The following is a 17,798-nucleotide window of genomic DNA, read 5'->3' on the forward strand; positions in this document are numbered from 1 at the left end:
TGCAAGGAGACAAGCAATGGGCAGAGACCACAGATATCTCTCTAGATTCGAGTATAAGGGATGTGCTCCACTGTGTATCCAAATTCTAGTTTCATCTGTATGTCTGATGTCATGAGAAAGCCCTTCAGCAGATTAAAGATGAATGATCTGTAGCTTTTAACAGGAATTCATTTCTTCTCTCTTGGCAGATATATTTTTTCAGTTCTATTATATAAATAAATACATATATTAGAATACTTCCAAAATTATCCAGCTACAGCTACTGACTAAAGCTGCAATTCTATAGCAACTATTTAAATGATATAAAAATGAGAAATTATTCCTCTTGTTATCCAGAATAACTGTTGTACAAGTGCTTGGAACCATTAATTTGCTCTCTCTTATAATATATAGAGCTGATTTTTATCCAACAATGCTTGTTTACTGATAATCTTACTGGAATCAATGGGAATTTCTGCATTAGGACTGATGAGCTGTGCTCTGTATAACTACCAGTATTATCYTGATTGATTCCATGTGGGTGTGGGGTGATTTTAAGATAATTACAGTTACAAAGAAAGAAAGAATCTGATTGTTCTTAAGTAATATGCTTTTGCTTATTCTGTGTATAAAGAGTAGTATATTTCTAGAGTTGAGGAATTATTGCAGTTTATATAATTAGCATAAGAAGCATCAAAGTAGTTCCTTTTGAAAGGGTCAGATCACCAGCTAACTGCTGTTTCCCTTGTCCTTTATATTTGTTTCAATAGGGCGTATTTGAATGTTCAGCAATAGCATAAACACGAACATTGTAATGTAAATGTTACACCTTTCTTAGCTGGTGGCTATAACACATTTGTTTGAATCTTCTTTTCTGCTTCCTTCTAGTATTTTCCTATGCAGAAGAATAAATGGTAATTAAAATGTGCAGGATGAAAAGATGGAGCAGTCAGTGCTTGTACCACCAGGACCAGACAGCTTCCAGTACTTCACTAGAGAGTCTCTTGCAGCAATTGAACAGCGCATTGCTGCAGAAAAAGCTAAGAACCCTAAACAAGATCGCAAAGACAACGACGATGAAAATGGACCAAAGCCAAACAGCGACTTGGAGGCCGGAAAAACACTTCCGTTCATTTACGGTGACATACCTCCAGGAATGGTGTCTGAGCCCTTGGAGGACATGGACCCATATTATATCAATAAAAAAGTGAGTCTAATACAAGTCTATTAACAGCCTTGTTCATATTGCTGTGCAGATAGTCTTTTATAATTTTAATGATATATTATTTCCTTACAGTGCATAATGTAGTTTGCTACTTCAGTTTGTTAAATGACAAACATGTAGAAAATGTCGTTCTAATAATGTGGAAATGGCTGGGCATTATTGAAGGGCCTAGGTATGCAAGAAGTGTAGAAAATGCTTGATGCCAAGAATACATACATATTCTACCTTCTAAAAAGTTAGCAAATATATATTTAGCATCTTCTATTTACAAAAAGTTGATTTATCTAATTCATGGTTTTGGAACATTTACTATTGTATGACTGCCTTCGGCACACCGGTCCTCTGACTTTACAGGTGGAGTAATTTTACAATAATATAAATTTTAGCATTAAATTAATTGCATTTGCAATTAATATAAAATTATGAATTACTGTTTAACTTCTTCAGTGTATGTAGCAGCATGTATATAAATAGCATGAAAATCTAGGCTCGTATCTCTCTGCTTTCTAAATCAGTAGTGAAGTGCCCACTGCCTTCAGTGGTACAGGGCAGAATCCATAATACTTAATGGGTATTAGCCTCTCCTCTTTTTTTTTCATTTTCATAAAAATTTAAATAATTTATATCCATTGATATAATTTAATTTATATCAAAGGAGAAACATAGTATAGAGTCTTTGACAATAAGTAAATTTAGAGTTTCTAGTTGTAATAGTATTACCTATAGAAACATGTTTGTGTAGATAACATTTGACATATTTTGCAAACTTCAGAAAAGTGAAGATATACTGAAACTGGTTACATGAACATACCACCCTTTCTCTAAGGTTCTTTAGATTTAAAACAGATTATGAACCAGTCCATAGAACATTTTGGTCTCAGCAATCTGCTTTGATAGCAGAGGCCTCCTGAAATTCTTAGGAAATTTTTGGAATCAATGGAGAAACACATAGGTAAGCAGAAAGTATCTTAAAGAGAATGTAATACTGATCTAAAAGTTTCTGCTGGAACTGGCCTTTAGCAGGTCTGCAGTCCTTGCAGAGCCATGTAGAGCAGAAAAGATTCACAGTTTATAGTAATAGTTTGCCTGGATGATACTTTAATTATTAGACAGTGTGATTATGGAAACTCTATAAATACTAAGAGAGGAGTTATTTTGATTTCCACAAAGTGCTTTGTTCTAAGTGTCTTTTAGCTTGCTAAATTTTATGTGATTTATGGGTCCTATTTTGACAAGAAGAGAAAAAATAATATGTGAAAGAACAGTATTTTTGTCTTTATTATTTGATGCCTCTGAAAGAGCCTTTATCTGCCATTCACAGTGTATGAAGATTTATCTTTAAATTCTAGTTCTACTTTTGCAAAGATAAAAGATGTGTTTTTATAAAAGCAGACATTGTGGAGTACTGTACTAATTTTATCTGACTGTTCATCATATAAAATCACATATAATTGCACCCCTACCTACCCATAGCCCATTATGGATTTTCATAGTCAAATAAGTCTGTCTTGTGCATCACAGTAGTGGTAACAGGGGAAGACTTGCTAGGTATGACCTACAGGTACCCTTTTCAGTCTCTAGGTATGGAAGAACATTCACAGAAATAGCTGATAGCTGAGTATAGTGCCATCAACCAGGCCCAACCAGTCAAAGACAAGATAAATTCTTTCCATTTTTCTTTCGTCCACTAGCAGGCAGCTTCCCCAGACTTTCCTAATAGAAATTCCATCATCTATTTCAATTTTACAATCAATAATTTGATTTTAAAATTTCTATTTCCTGTATTTGTTATCTAGCTGTATGTGAATTTTGGRAGGATTTTTATCTTGTTCTGCTTGTCTTCTGTGAGTAATGGTAGCAGGGAATGCTTCTGCTGGTGCCACTGTGGCTTCAGACCAATATAAAGACCTTTGCACAAGCTGTACCTGGATTTATCTGCAGAAACTGTATCAGTTTGGATCCCAAACTTTCAAGTGAGGTTACTTAAAAACAGTTACTTAAAGCTTTGGTCAAATGATACTAATGAACATGGTCATAGTGTTTATTCTGAAAGCCTAACAAACTGTGCAAGGTTTTCAGCAATATCTTTTTATTCCAAATTGGAGTCATGTGTAATGAACCATTATCAGCCTCAGATACAGTATCTCATCCCATTCAATGGATGTTTTTCCTATTTTTAGAGAATCATGGACCAGCAGAGCAGAGCTCCTCATAAAACATCTAAATAAGAATTTAACTAAAGGCTGTTAGACAGTTTGCCACCATCAGACAGTTATTTTTCAGATAGAGAGAGTCTTTTTCTTTTCTTAGTTCTGCAATGAGATCAAATTGTAATGATTAAATTCTCTGAGATCATGGTAACAGTAGTATTAACTTTAGGGGAAAAGAAGATTTTCCATGCTTCTGAGGATAATAAYTCTAATGTATATGAAGAGAAAACTGAAAGAGAAACACATGGTGATGCTGGTTCTCAGAGTATCTAGGACAGGATATAGAAATAGACCTGAGATGACAAAGAATGCAAAATATATTCATAAAAATAATTTCAGTTCTTATTGGAGCCTATTTAGCTTTTGAGTACACACAGAGGCAGCTTTTAATGATCTAAATTTCATAAGATATCTATCGAGTAATTTCTGATATCCCTTTTGTACCTCAACATCTTATATATTTAAAGTTTAATTTGCCTTCCATCCTAAGGCCCTCTGTTTTTAAATCTCTTTGTGACTGGTTTGTCACTCATAGTATGAAGAACAGAAAATTGTGTTTGCATTGATTTTTCCTTTTGTGGAAGAACACTGGCCACAGGTCTGGTGTGGAGACCCAGAAAATACCAGAAATACAGAAAGACATGAAGGATCTGGCCTGATTCTCTTTAGGTGGTACTTATATCCCTTGCAACAGAGGAAAATTTATGTAGCATGTATCTGCTGTTCAGGAACATTAATGAACACTGTTGTTCATTCCATTTATGGAAGTTTTCTTAACTGAAGAGACAAAGTACTCCTAAATTCAAAGCAGGCTTTCATACCTGTTGCTATATACTTTAAATATTTTTATCTTTTAGATATCTAAATACTGCATGATGCTGCAGACAAGCTGAACTCACACCTTTATTGCATGCATTACAGTTTCCTTCTGCATTTCCTCTCCAGTTGGTACAGACAAATCAACATGACATTGATTACGTTTCAGCTTTAATAGCTAGTTCTGTTTCCAAGTCAGGAGATACATTGCTCAAAAGTGGCCCTGAAGCTCCGATCCTGCCCTGCTGAAAGCCGAGGGCCAGGGGCCCCCCATAAACGGCTTAGCCTTGCTGAAGCCAGCGCCTGTGGACCTTGGCTGTCTTGCACCAGGTCCTGCTCGCTCAACGGCAACGTTGGGCGGGTGGCATCTGGCTAGCTGGAATGGTGATTTGGGGATCTTCCTTTGCTACTTCAGGGCTTCCTGGACAGGGCCGTGGGGAATCACAGCTGGCCCAGGCTCACTGCGGGGACCTGGCCCCGAGGAAGGTGTTTTAAGGCACTGCAGGTGCAGTCACAGCTCGCCACCACTGCCTGCTCTCTGTGCTTCCAGCACGCTGCGGCACATGTGTTTGAGAAGGTGGAAGCTTACACAGTCATCAAACTACAACAAAATAGGGATCGTCTTAAAATCACCACCTTATCGCCACTGTTAGTGTCTCTTGAAAAATAAGTTGGCCCTTCCTATTTTTAGTTGACTATGCCTATTTGAAAATATATCCTTTCGGATCACCTCCTTTCAATGTGAAAGTAGCAAGAGTCAAATGTGTACATGTAAAATTAATAGAACTTTTCAATTACATAGCAAGATTGAACAAATTCCTTGCATTTTTGCATGCGTTGCATGTAGAAACATCATCTAGAGCATTTCACGTTTTATCTTTAAGATTTTTTTTTCAGCGGTAGGTTTACACATACCATGATTTTATATAGTTTAATATAGAATAATACAGGAAAAATAAGTATGTGCTGAGCTGATGTAAGAGCATTAATTTATGGGGAAGGTAGTCCTGAGATGAAATGATAAAAACAAAAAAAAATGCCAAAAAAAAAAGAGAAAAAAAAAAAAAAAAAAAAAAAAAAAAAAAAGACAGATGTGCTAGTTTTCTGTTTTTTTAACTGTGTTTCTGTGTAAACCAATCTTCAAATATTTATCTGAAGCTGGAAAGAAAAGATAAAAATTGACAATCTCTGTTTAACAACAAAGCATCCCATTACGGCAAATTCAGATTATTGATATATACTGTATTGCAGGTAGCCTAAATGCCAGCAACTGTAGCCTTGAGACATAATTATTTTTTGCAATAGAATACTTGTTCTTATATTCTTAGAGTTTTATCATAATGAAATACTTTTGACCTGGCATTCCATAATAGTCTTTAGRACCATGAAGTTTAGAATCCAAAGTCATTGCAATGCTCTTGGGTTTTTGGGCTAAAATTGAGTAAAAATGAGCTTAGGATTTTACCTGTTTCTTGTGTTCCACTTCTCTGTAAATGAAAATTTGTGTTCCCAGTCCAGTGATTACTGCTTGTTCATGCTCCAGCTGCCACCACAAARGATCAAGGAGGCCCCATCACTATCTGTAGAAAAGGGATCAGCTGGACCTCCTTAAGATCCTGACCTGCAGGCCTGCATCAAATTCTAGTCTGCCTAGTTTCATACTTTTGAGGGCTGGCTATTTTCTCTTGAAGCTAGCTTGCTAGCTAGAGGAGGGACAGAATAGCTGGAACTACATGGGCCTTACCTCACTTTATTCCTGCTATAGTTACAGATTTAGTATTATCCATTGCCTCCCAATGCCTTGCCTTGCTGGAGGGATGTTGAATGATATCTGGCAGAAAAGATGCTTCCTTTTGTCCTGGCATTTGAGCATATCAGTCCCAAATCTGATCAAAACCACCCTCTCCTGGGATTTAGCCATAGGAAGCAGAAATGCGGTGTAGCAGCCCTAGCCCTCAGCCTGCTAACCTTCCAGAAGCTACTTTTAAAGCTAACTTGGAAGAAGGAAAGTAGAAATAAGCTTTTAAAACTCTCTGTCCTGAGAGGTTCTTGGAGGCCATGTCTGCCTTGTTCAGCATGGATTCATCTACTCTTTTTCTTACATCTTTTCAGAATTTCTCATTATTTGCTCTGGTAAGAATGCAGTTCCTCGATTTATATCAAATATGGCACAAGCCACAGAACTACAGTCCAGGTTACAGACTGCAAAAGCTGCAAAGCAGATACTTCTGCTTTCCTACTAATTTAATTTATATTCACATTGGAATCTTTTGATGTGAGCAGTTTTCCTGCCTTTATAAAGTGAATAAAACACTTTATACCAAATAAAGTAGGAAAAGTATTCATAATACTTTGTATACTAATACTAACCTCCTATTTATTTAGAATTTATTTAACTTTTCTCAGTGTATGTCTACATTGCCCTGACAGCTTTGGATACAATGTTCATCCACACTGCCTAATGCATGGGATTGCATCCATGTTGAGACTAGAATGAGGTAGCAGGCATAACATAGAAGGAAGCTTGCATGGGTATTAGATGCTAGCTAAGGATGGATTTTTGAGGAAAATTCTTCCTCAAAAATGAGATATAATTTTGGTTCACATTTAAGGCTAGAAGTCAGGGGACCAACAAAGTCCTTTTGAAGGCTCCAGTCATGAACATGCTTTGAGTGAAAAATTAAAATCAAGACAGGAAATTTAAGTCTTGTTGGTTCTGCTTATGCAGGGCAGCAAAAGTAGAACAGCTAAAATAGCAGCAGCTTCCAACTGAACCTGGAGCTGTGCCAGCAGCCTGTTATTTTCCATAAGGTATGATAGAAAAGAGATGTATGCTTAATATGCTTGTGTTCAAAGATTTAAAGAAGCATGTGGGTTGACTAAAAGTAGGTGATGTAGTCTTGGATACAAAGTTAGTAGGGAGTGTGAATTTTAATGTGTTTTGTCAACTACCTCATAGCTACAAAAACAGAGAGGGCAAGCTTCTGGTTTCTGAGCTGCTGTGAGTTGGGGCAGCCAGGGACAGAGCTCCAAGGGGAAACTGGCCTTCCCCTTCGGAGGTGGGGAGGGAGGCTTTAAAACAGTGTACCAAAAATCATTCCTCTCCGTAGTGCCTCAGTATTTAAAAGGAAAGCTTCATTTAAGGTCAAATCATATAACGTTGCTATTTGAAGGTCATCATTTTCTGTAATCCATAACAGAAAGTTTAATTTGGAAACATTAGCTCAATTTTTATCCCACTGTTCTCAGTTTTGTACGTAGTCTCTCTGTTTCCGTGCAGACAAAGAAGGTAATAAAATACATATATTATACTTTTACTGTACATCTTGAGTCTGTACTCAAGACTCATTATAAGTATTATAATATCATATTATAATATAATACTCAATATCATTGAGTATTAACATCTCTTAATAGTAAGAGTTTAAGTCTGGATAGGAAGGTGTTTGATCAGGAAAGTGAGCAGGTGGTGACAGAGCTATGATAGAGAACGAGAGCAAGGGAACAAGGCAAAAGAGGATGTGTTGCAAAAAAATCCAGAGTGTGCAAGAAGCCAACAAGTGATTTGAGATGGGGACAGCTTTTCATCAGGGATTAATTCCTTCTGCCTATAGTAACTAGAAGCTGGCACAGACCAGGAGAAACCCTCACTTACCTCCCCATCTCCTTCCACGTATGCATGTCATGGGCCATACGTAATAAGCTGCCCAAAGAGTTGTCTTTCTTGAACCTGCTTGGCATATTTTCTCTGTCTACCAGCCAGTCCCAGAAATAGAAGCTTGTAGCCCTGTTGCTGAGAGCTGCAGAGCGGCGCCGGGTCCCATAGGCGGCTGCACCCAGCCTTGCCCACAGCTCCACCGGCGCTCTGGCATGCAGCTTGCTTTTTCACCCTGGTGACGAACACAAGAAGTGCTACCTTGAATCAGGCTTTATCGTCCTAATCCAAGAAGTGAACTGCTCTGATAAAACAAAAAAACAAATTTAAACATTTCTCTTCTTCAGATTCTTCATTACCCTTTAATGTTGTTTGAGTTTAGGCCATAATCCTTGCAGCATCTCTTCCACTGCATGCAGCTTTCTCCCAAATTATTCATCCTTACCTCTGCAGTGTATTTCATTCTTTTTTGATTGATCCTGCAGCTGAAGAGCACCTCAATGGTGCAGAGAAGCGTGACTGTCCACATTTCAATGCAGGAGTGTTAGTGTTGTGGCAGCCACAACGGGCTATGGTCTAAGCACGGCAATGTTTGGTTTGCAGGATTTGCATTTGTGCAGTCGACATTTGCCCCACTGATTTATTTGAGCAAAATAGTCAAGCTTTCAGACCCATTCATCTTGTGTTTGCTATAGAAGGATTTGCATGCTTAAAAGCCTCTTCTTTCAAGAGTATGAGAAATGTCAGTAAAAAATATTACCTCTATTCAGAATACTTTTCAAAATTTCTATATGCTGTGAAAATTCTCTAAATTTCAGACTCTTTAGCTTTTGAATTTAAATTTAACAAGCTCTGCATGTTCTGGAAAAATTTCATGGTTTCAAACCACAATTACCGTAGTGAAGTGAGCTAGGATGTATCTCTTGTTTTCCTTGGATAAGGTGTATTCAGATGGCCACAGTCCTCGGCAGTCCACCTAGTCATGGCTACATGTGTTACTGCCATTTCTCACTCTTCTTAGCTCAAAGAACAAGAAGGGGAATAAAATAAAAACTATAAAGGAATGGGTAGTCTGTAAAATCAATTTGAGTATATATTTCTCATGCTAATACATTGATAACATCCACAATAAAATGACACTCCTCTCTATGATATTTCAAATAGGAAGAGAGAGGCTCGTTTTCTATGGAAAAAATAATGAATAAAATTATCATTTTAGTTAATCATTTCTGCGCCTTTTGTTACAAGAAATGGATCATGTAAATGTATYATAGTAAGAATTACACTGAGATTGTTTAATGAACTGTTATTATAAGGTATTAATGTCCTATCTTTAAAATTATTATTTTCTATGTATCAGGTAAGTACTGAAGTACTGAAAACAAGTTTTATATACAAAGTAAGTGTGAAGAAATATGTTTTTTCTGCATTATTATTTATATAAAAAGTTAAACTTTTGATGATTGTCAATAGGAAAAGTTTTAAAATGAGCATCTACATTGAACACACACTTACAAAATGCTTTTTCTTTCTCTTTTTCAGACCTTTATAGTATTGAATAAAGGGAAGGCAATCTTCCGATTCAGTGCCACCTCTGCCCTGTACATTTTAACTCCTTTCAATCCTCTTAGAAAAATAGCTATTAAGATTTTGGTACATTCATATCCTTTCTCAGTCGTCATTCAAAATTTCGTTCTTAAAAATTAAAAAAAAAACCATAACTGATTTTGTGTCATTATAAATGAAAGGTTTTTGTACCCTTTAGGTTTATTTTAATATTACAATGTAAGGTGTAACAGTAAAATTCTATAAATAATAGAAAATTTTTATACATTATATGGATATATTTTAGCTATTCTCTACAATTTCAGTATTTCTATTGTAGAAATCTATGGAATGGATAGATTTAAGAAAACAGTGTTTTGGGGATTATTTCACCTAGAACAGTTTAGCCACTTAAAAGACAAAAAGCTAGAGGATCACATTGCTTATTTTTTTAATAATTTTATGACTGTGTTACTGAAAAGATCTAGTGCCCGGATGTTTTTGGCCTCTGAAACAGGACTGGGCCTTTTGCTTTCCATGGGACAAATGTATTCCAGCATTGTGAAACTGGCAGATCTTGGAAAACCTCAGTCTGCGCATGCTCCGGATTTTCAGTGCCTATTTACACAGTGCTCTGGCGACACGTGCTCCACCACGCAGTTACCTTGTGTCCCCCTGCAAAGAGTCAGTGCGTGGCCTTTCCCAGCACTCACGGCTTTTCCCTGCACTTTTTCCTTCTTGCTGCTGGTGCTATTGCAACACTAGAGACAGCAACTGGTAACAGCACAAATTCCTCTCTTGTGCTCTGTCATTTCACTGCCTGGGATTGTCCCTTTTTTTTTTCTCTTGTAGCCTGCCTGACTTGAACTAAGGCATGGAGCAGAGTGGGTAATGCAGGAGCGATGAGAGATGACCAGGGCTTTGCAGGAGCACTGCAACGTGGCCAGGGCTTTGCAGGAGTGATGGAAGATGGCCAGGGCTTTGCAGGAGCACTGCAATGTGGCCAGGGCTTTGCAGGAGTGCTGGGAGGTGGCCACAGATGGCCGGGAGCGGGAAGGGACAGGAATAGGTGTGGGGAGCAGAGAAGAGGGCACAGTGGCTGTAGCTGAGGAGCACAGGGTGCATTAGAAAGGAGCAGGGAGATGCCCACTGTGTGTGCTGGTGGACAAGCACGGCACAGCCCTCAAGCAGTGGATTCCGCAGCACAGAGCAGCAGTTTTCAGTGCCCAGAGTTTGTGTGACTGTGCACGATTGTCAAAATGAGCTAAGTCACTTAACAAGAGATATGGCAATATTCACTGCTTGTTCAGGAATTTAACCAAAGGTCACTCACATATCTATGGGAATCAGGCAGCTAAACCCTTCCCTGTGATTCGAATGCGTACTCGAAAATGTCTGTGATTTGTTCAGCAGCTCTAAATGGCTTTTGCCATTCTTTTCCACAATGTTTAGACTGAGGTGTTACTTCTATTCTTCTTTCATCTCGACTGAGGTTACTTTTTTTTGTCCAGAGCATAAAAATATACTCAACCCACAAAATATTACCAATTTATTTTTAAAAATAAAATTATATACTCTGATACAAGTTTGTCTGTAAACTGCTTTCTTTAATTTAAGCTGGCTTCTGTGCTAGCTATTTTGATGCAATTGTTTTTAAGGAGCACATCATTTAGAAGACTAGAGAAAAAAAATAGAGATTTCACCTTTTGGTACAGAAGTATAGTATTTCTTATTTTTTTGCTGCCATCATGTGGTCATTTTGAGTCACTTCTTAGTCCAGTTTTGTTACTTGTGTCATTCTGATTGTTTGGACAATCAGTATTATTTTAGTACCAAGAAAAGGGAAGAACCTACTGTTCATAGTGTCAGAGATCCTGTAAGCCAAGCTGAGATCAGTGTAATGAAACCACAGCAGATTGCCTGAACTCCTTATCACAAGTCACTTTGAGCTATCAGTCTCAGTTCGATAGTCCAAGAATAATTGTTCCTTGCTGGAACTCTTAAAAAAAATAAATAAAGAGAGAAAAGAAAAAAAAAAAAGAAGAAGAAGAAGAAGAAGAATTTTCAGTCTAATCCTCAGCACTTTTTCATGCTTTTCAAGCAGTTGACCACAAAATAGTACTGACCATTTTGAAATGATAGCACTGGTAGAATAAGAAATGCTTCTTTTCCTGTTAGCATCTGCTATGTGTCAAAATACAATACAGTACAGTACAGAACCYCTCAGTATTCTCTGGTTTGATCTCATGCAGCTGGTGAACATAGTTAAGTCTCTCCAACTAGCTGACCTTTGGGTAAATACTAGTAGCTGGGAAGGATCAGTTTAGTTAGAGCAGTGCTAATCTTGAATGACAGAAAGAGCAAACAGAAGAATTGCCAGAAGTTATTCTAGTTTTTAACACAGAGTAAGAAACTAGAGTACATTCACATCCCCTTGTCAAAGTAGGCCCATTTTTTTCACTTATTTGCCATCCTGTAAGTCTTGTGTTTTCTTCTACTTATTCMGTCAGGTTAGGTAATTTGGTAAAACAATACCTTTCTGCAAGTTGCCTCATTTTGGACTGTTATTCAGCTAGCATCACCTACCAGGCATGTGAGACTTTGTTTGGTCGTCTTTCAGCACCAGCTGAAAGCAAAAACCCAAAACATCAACAAATAAAGACTAATATTAAAGTTCAGTGTACTAAAGTGAAAATTACCAGATTAATCAAAATGTATGTGCAGTGGAAAGTCAAAAAGGTTTATAAGTGGTAAGATTTTCTTGTACTTAAGATGCATGACTGATGTGATAGTGTGAAATTTACTATTTTATTTTCCTTAATTGTAATTTACATTATTCAGCATGCTTATCATGTGCACTATTTTGACCAACTGTGTATTTATGACCATGAGCAACCCTCCAGACTGGACAAAGAATGTGGAGTAAGTTGCATGTTTTATTTGAAGAAATTCCTATCTCTGCCTCTATCCCTCTAGGAGGCAGGATGCTAGTGATTGCAGTAACATGTGCTGGCAGGAACTACCAGGAGACCCTGTTTCCTCTCTAGACTGCGTAGAAATACTGAATAATTATTTAGATCTCCTCGTAGTAAAACAGTTGGGTTAAAAAGACACAATGATTGTTTACAGGCAGTATTCTGCTTCGATTCCATTCGAAGTTTTCTCTCATAGTCATGCATTACCAGTTCGTATGCTCTTACACCTGCTTCACAGCGCTGCATTAATAACAGCCTGGCGGCCGTCCACTTGTAGGTGCCAGTTAAGGAGGACATGGAAGCACAAGTGTTCCTAGTATGGACACAGGTGCACATTTGTATTCTTGCTTTGCTAGAGTGAATGCTACATGTTTTAGATGTTAGTGATTCAGACAGTATCCAATAACTTATTCCTACAACATTCTTGGATAACAGGAATGGATCTAGTGTTGTTTACTTTTAGCCTGAATGTCACCAATAAATTTTTAATATACGTCATATATTTGATTGCTTTATTTCTTTTGATTTATGCAAAGACCACTTTAACATATGTACAAGTAATGCATGTAAATCTACAAATATCTGTGATGAATATAATGAATTTTAGAAGAAATTGCTTATTGACTGCTTAATAAGAATTGCTTATTGAAATTGCTGTATTTCCTTTCCGGTTCTGAAATAAARGAAGTCCTCCATTTTATTGTAAGATTTCTAGCAAAATAGAAATGTAAAATGTTGCTACTTATTTCCTCCATTAAATTTTCTGGTATTTTCCAGGTATACATTCACTGGGATATACACGTTTGAGTCGCTTATAAAAATCATTGCAAGAGGCTTCTGCTTAGAAGATTTTACTTTTCTGCGAGATCCATGGAACTGGCTTGATTTCACTGTCATTACCTTTGCGTAAGTTTTTGCTTTTTGCTTTTTCTTGGAAAGTGAAGGGTATAAAGGGCATGAAATTAGTATCAATAAACATCAATTTTATTAAAAGGAAATTGTTCTATGGATTTACTTGTCTAAAACAATTTTCATGTTCACATTCTAAATGCATATTTTGATGTAAACAAAAGTACTGCAGAAGCCATTAGTACAGTTAGTAGTAGAGAGGCTAATTTCATGTCCTGAATTTTTTTCTCTGAGCAGAAAAGGAGCATCCCTTTGACTTCCTGCTACAAACTTACCAATCTAGTCTAGATAAATTTTAGGCTTTCAAAGTTAAATCACTGTGATTCACTTCAGTGAGATTTAATTTAACTGAAGGCCCTGAAAGCATATTAATGCAAGGCAAACTGCAGTGAAAGGTAAACATCTGACTGTTGCTATTTAATTTTTTGCTAAACTCGCCAAAGCGGTCTTGATGAAAGACCCAAGTAAGTAGCATAAACTTTGCCTAAATTCTGAATAACTGTGATTTAATCCTACAGGTATGTAACAGAATTTGTAAACCTAGGCAATGTTTCAGCTCTTCGAACTTTCAGAGTATTGAGAGCTTTGAAAACTATTTCTGTAATCCCAGGTAAGAAGTAGTTGGTGTAAGGTGTTAGGCCCCTTGTACCTCCCAACTGTTCCTTTTTATCCTGTCATTGTGTTTGTGTGTGAACTCCCCTATTACAGATATGTGACAGAGTTTGTGGACCTGGGCAATGTCTCAGCGTTGAGAACATTCAGAGTTCTCCGAGCTTTGAAAACAATATCAGTCATTCCAGGTGAGAGCTAGGTTAAACACTGAGGCTGACTTTAATTCACCAAAACTGAATGCACTTTTTTTTAAACATAAGCCTAATTTATTTCCACAAAAAGCAGGAATCAGAAGATATTAGAATTCACCAAAATCTCCGATTCGCTGCTTTTTAACATGAGCTCTTTCCTTTTGAAATCAGCCTTTGAGTTTAACAGATTCTTGCATGAGACATTGCAGTACAGCGTGTGTGGTTTGCATCTTACGATGTCCAGCTTTCTTCTCCACATTCAACGAAAATCAGTAATCCTGAAGTTTTCTTACCCATGTGTATTTTACCTACATGATGTTAYGTGTTTTTTGTTGTGAATATTTGTAACTAAAAAATAAAAATGTTTGAAATGTTGACTTAGTAATGAAGATAAAGGAATAAGATAATAAAGAGTAGCATGGGCATTGCATGGGGGATTTATTATCTTAAAATTCTACGATTTTCCAAACCATCTCCAGTTTTATAGCATTAAATTTTAATCCTATTTATTGTTGAATGGGCTCTTTACTACTGTTTTCTCAATCTAGTATGTTATAAAACTGATAGTAGCAAAGGTTTGGGGCAAGAGGTATTGGCAAATAAAAGGAAGGAAGACTTTTATGTGAGATTCATGTTCAGCATGAATAATGAAGTCACTTGTTTTAGCATTAAAACAAGTGTTTTGAAATATATGCAACTCATTCCATTCACAGTTTCAAATGAACATAAACTTCTGCTGTTTATTCATTTTCACAAGTGAAAAAGTTCTTCACAGAAATGTTATTTCACAGACATTATGATCATTTATTTGGGCTTCTGCATGAAATATATAACTGTACTGGGAGACATTGTCATTTTTATGCTTTAAAAATGTTTTGAGCATCAGAATAAAAATTCCTTTACTTTTGCAGGCTTGAAGACTATCGTGGGAGCCCTAATTCAGTCTGTGAAGAAGCTCTCAGATGTCATGATCCTGACTGTGTTTTGTCTGAGTGTATTTGCACTAATAGGGCTGCAGCTGTTCATGGGCAACTTGAGGAATAAATGCCTGCAGTGGCCTCCAGAAAATTTTACTTTGGAAASAAATATTACTTCCCAGTTCAACACCACGATAGGGGAAAATGGTACATTGGTTAATTCAACAGTGACTCCATTTGACTGGAAGGGGTACATTGAGGATGAAAGTAAGTATTATTAACATAGTTCGTACTGAAATGCTAACCCAGTAGCTAACCCAGTTCTTAGAAAGAAGGTGAGGAAGAGGGGATATGTTTGGCTGAGAAGGAGCAGGAAAAGTGTTTTTTCTTTCTCATAGACCTGCTCCAGGAGCCTCTATGACAGAGGAAGGAATAAGGAGTGCAGTCGCTCTAGATGATACAGCACTTTTTCTCAGCTCCCTATGCTAGATCCATAACTACATGACGATACAGACTGGTCGAAATTTAAACATTATCCATTACCATACTCTAAAACAAGATCAGCAATAGTCATYTCTGACAGATATCCACCCAAAATGTGGTTAAAGACTTCCAGGGATGGAGTCTTCTTTATTTTCAACTTCTACCATTCTTGTGCTTTACTAGCCTTATTGTTAAAAACTTTTTTAAGGTCTAACATAAATCTTCCCCCTGCAATTTAAACTCAATGTTCTTATCATATTCTCAACAGGCATGAAAAATAAATTATTCCCTACCTTTAAACAGTGTCTYTGAGGTAAAATGTAAAATGTAAATGTAAAAATGTAAAATGTAAATTGTAAAATGTAGTCGTTTCCTCCAATTCACTTGCCATCCTTATCAGATAAGTATAATTCACAAATTTAATAAGCATAATTCCTCTTTCATTATCTAGAGTAGTTCAATTCTTTTCCCAGACTGGTCCCAGAAAAATCTCTTCAGAAGCCTTCTTGACACATCTTTCCATTTTGATATTATCCCAGTGTTTGATTTTCTAATGAGTTTTGGCRAAACAGTAGTCTAACAAACTGGAGATAGATAAACAAATACATTTCAGTGCAGCTAAATGAGAGTTTACAAACCTAAGCTCCCTATCCTGAAAAGCAGTGCTGCACAAAGCACACTGGGACAGGTTCACATGCACAAAGATTTCTTAGTGGGGTTACATCATCCCTAACAGTAAAAGCTATGCTTAGAGAAAAATAAAAAGAAAAGAGGGGGGAGAGAGAGAGAGAGAGAGAGAGAAAGAGGAAGGGAAAGGGAAAGAGAAAACTAGGTAAAGTGGCCAGCTGCAAAGAGAAGTGTTGAAGTCCCCTGGTGACTGCCCTCTGCTGGGTTCTCACTTTTCCAGTGAAGTAGGTGATTCCCTCATAATACTTCTCCCATATTAAGTAARTATATGTTTTCCATCACAATTTGCTCAAACTCCCTGCTAATTGTTCCTTCTTATAATGCTGTTAGCGTTAATGGGAATTTACTTTGATGGAGGCTGGTGCAGCATAGTTAATTGTTTGGCTTTGTGCATGCATATATTGGCTTTCCTACATAAACGAAATGCTACAGCCAAGGAGCAGGAGCAGTGGGGGAAAGAAGGGATGCTTCTCATGCCAGCAGCAACCTCAGACACAAGGCCAGGAGAATAACAGCACTGGAAAAACAGCAGGCAAACAAAGGCAAAATAGTGCCTCAGAGGCTCTGGAAAACACTGCCACAGCCGCGTAGGTGAAGGGTTACAGAGCTGCAGCTGAGAGGCAGCATATAAAATTGCAATTAGAAGGCCCTTAGCAAGATAAAGGCTGAGGCCCCTAAGGCACTGTGCAAGAGCCATGACTCTGGAAAATTAAGGCCAAAAATCTGCAGCCAAAAAGCTAAATAGTATCCTGTTCACRTAAATAATTTATTGAATAGGAAGGCAGTATTACCTCTGTATTTAGCACTAGTGCAGTTGCTACCGGAATACTATATAGAGTTCAATTTAGGTAGAATGTTGAAAAATTGGACAATGTTCAGAAAGAGAAGAATGATTAAAGGACTGGAAAACATGCGTTATACCAAGATAGACCAGGAGCTCAACCTACTTAGCGTATCAAAGAGAAGATTTAAGGGGTGATTTGATCACAGTTGAGAAGAACCTCATGGGAAACAGAAAATTCATCACAGATATCTCTTTGATCTAGCAGGAAAAGATATAAAAGGTTCAATATCTGGAAGTCAAAGCTAAACATATTTGAAATAGAAGGAAAACAGTTTCTAACTGTGWTTGCAATTAAGGAGCTGATCAATTACTATGATGGATTTCCATTGGAATTTCTTAAATTGAGATGCAATCTTTTTAAGAAACACTCTTCATTTAAACGTGTATGTTCAGGAAGATCTTGTGCTGCAGCATATAACAAAATCTAAGCAAAGTCTCCTACTAACGACCTAGTCTTCAAGGTCAAACTTTATTTTCTAGCTTTATAACAAACAATCTGTAAACTCAACCTCCAATTTCATTTGGCTTATAGAAGTCCTAAAGCCCCTTGGAAAAATGAAGTTGAATTAGGCAGAGAAAATACTTTACTGGACTGGCTAATTCAGCCTTYGGTATATTTACACAGGACTTCATATGTGTTATGAAATGTATCATGAAATGAGGCATATTATGAAGTTAATAGGCTTGTTCTTGCTTACAGGCAGTTGCACAGAGAAAAATGATCTCACAGCTTACTCTTTTTGTGGTGGG

General features: G+C 37.1%; 1 protein-coding gene across 8 annotated transcripts in view; it reads left to right on the plus strand.

The window, feature by feature from the left end:
* The first annotated feature begins 919 nt into the window (after window positions 1-919).
* LOC146600254 (sodium channel protein type 1 subunit alpha) overlaps window positions 920-17,798 on the plus strand; it is a 68,932-nt gene continuing 52,053 nt past the window's right edge. For 3 of the 8 annotated variants that reach the window (XM_085325840.1, XM_085325842.1, XM_085325845.1), the window contains exons 1-6: window positions 920-1,186; window positions 9,428-9,546; window positions 12,263-12,352; window positions 13,183-13,311; window positions 14,023-14,114; window positions 15,029-15,301. In XM_085325840.1, coding sequence (XP_085181966.1) covers window positions 920-1,186; window positions 9,428-9,546; window positions 12,263-12,352; window positions 13,183-13,311; window positions 14,023-14,114; window positions 15,029-15,301 — 970 coding nt within the window. Of the gene's footprint in view, window positions 1,187-9,427; window positions 9,552-12,258; window positions 12,353-13,182; window positions 13,312-13,832; window positions 13,925-14,022; window positions 14,115-15,028; window positions 15,302-16,989; window positions 17,013-17,170; window positions 17,180-17,798 lie in introns of all 8 variants that reach the window. The other 5 variants (XM_085325841.1, XM_085325843.1, XM_085325844.1 and 2 more) reach the window with 4 other exon arrangements.

This window comes from Rhea americana, unplaced genomic scaffold, assembly GCF_003343005.1.
Source record: "Rhea americana isolate MKP2758 unplaced genomic scaffold, rheAme1 scaffold_124, whole genome shotgun sequence".
In the NCBI taxonomy this organism is placed as follows: Eukaryota; Metazoa; Chordata; class Aves; order Rheiformes; family Rheidae; genus Rhea; species Rhea americana.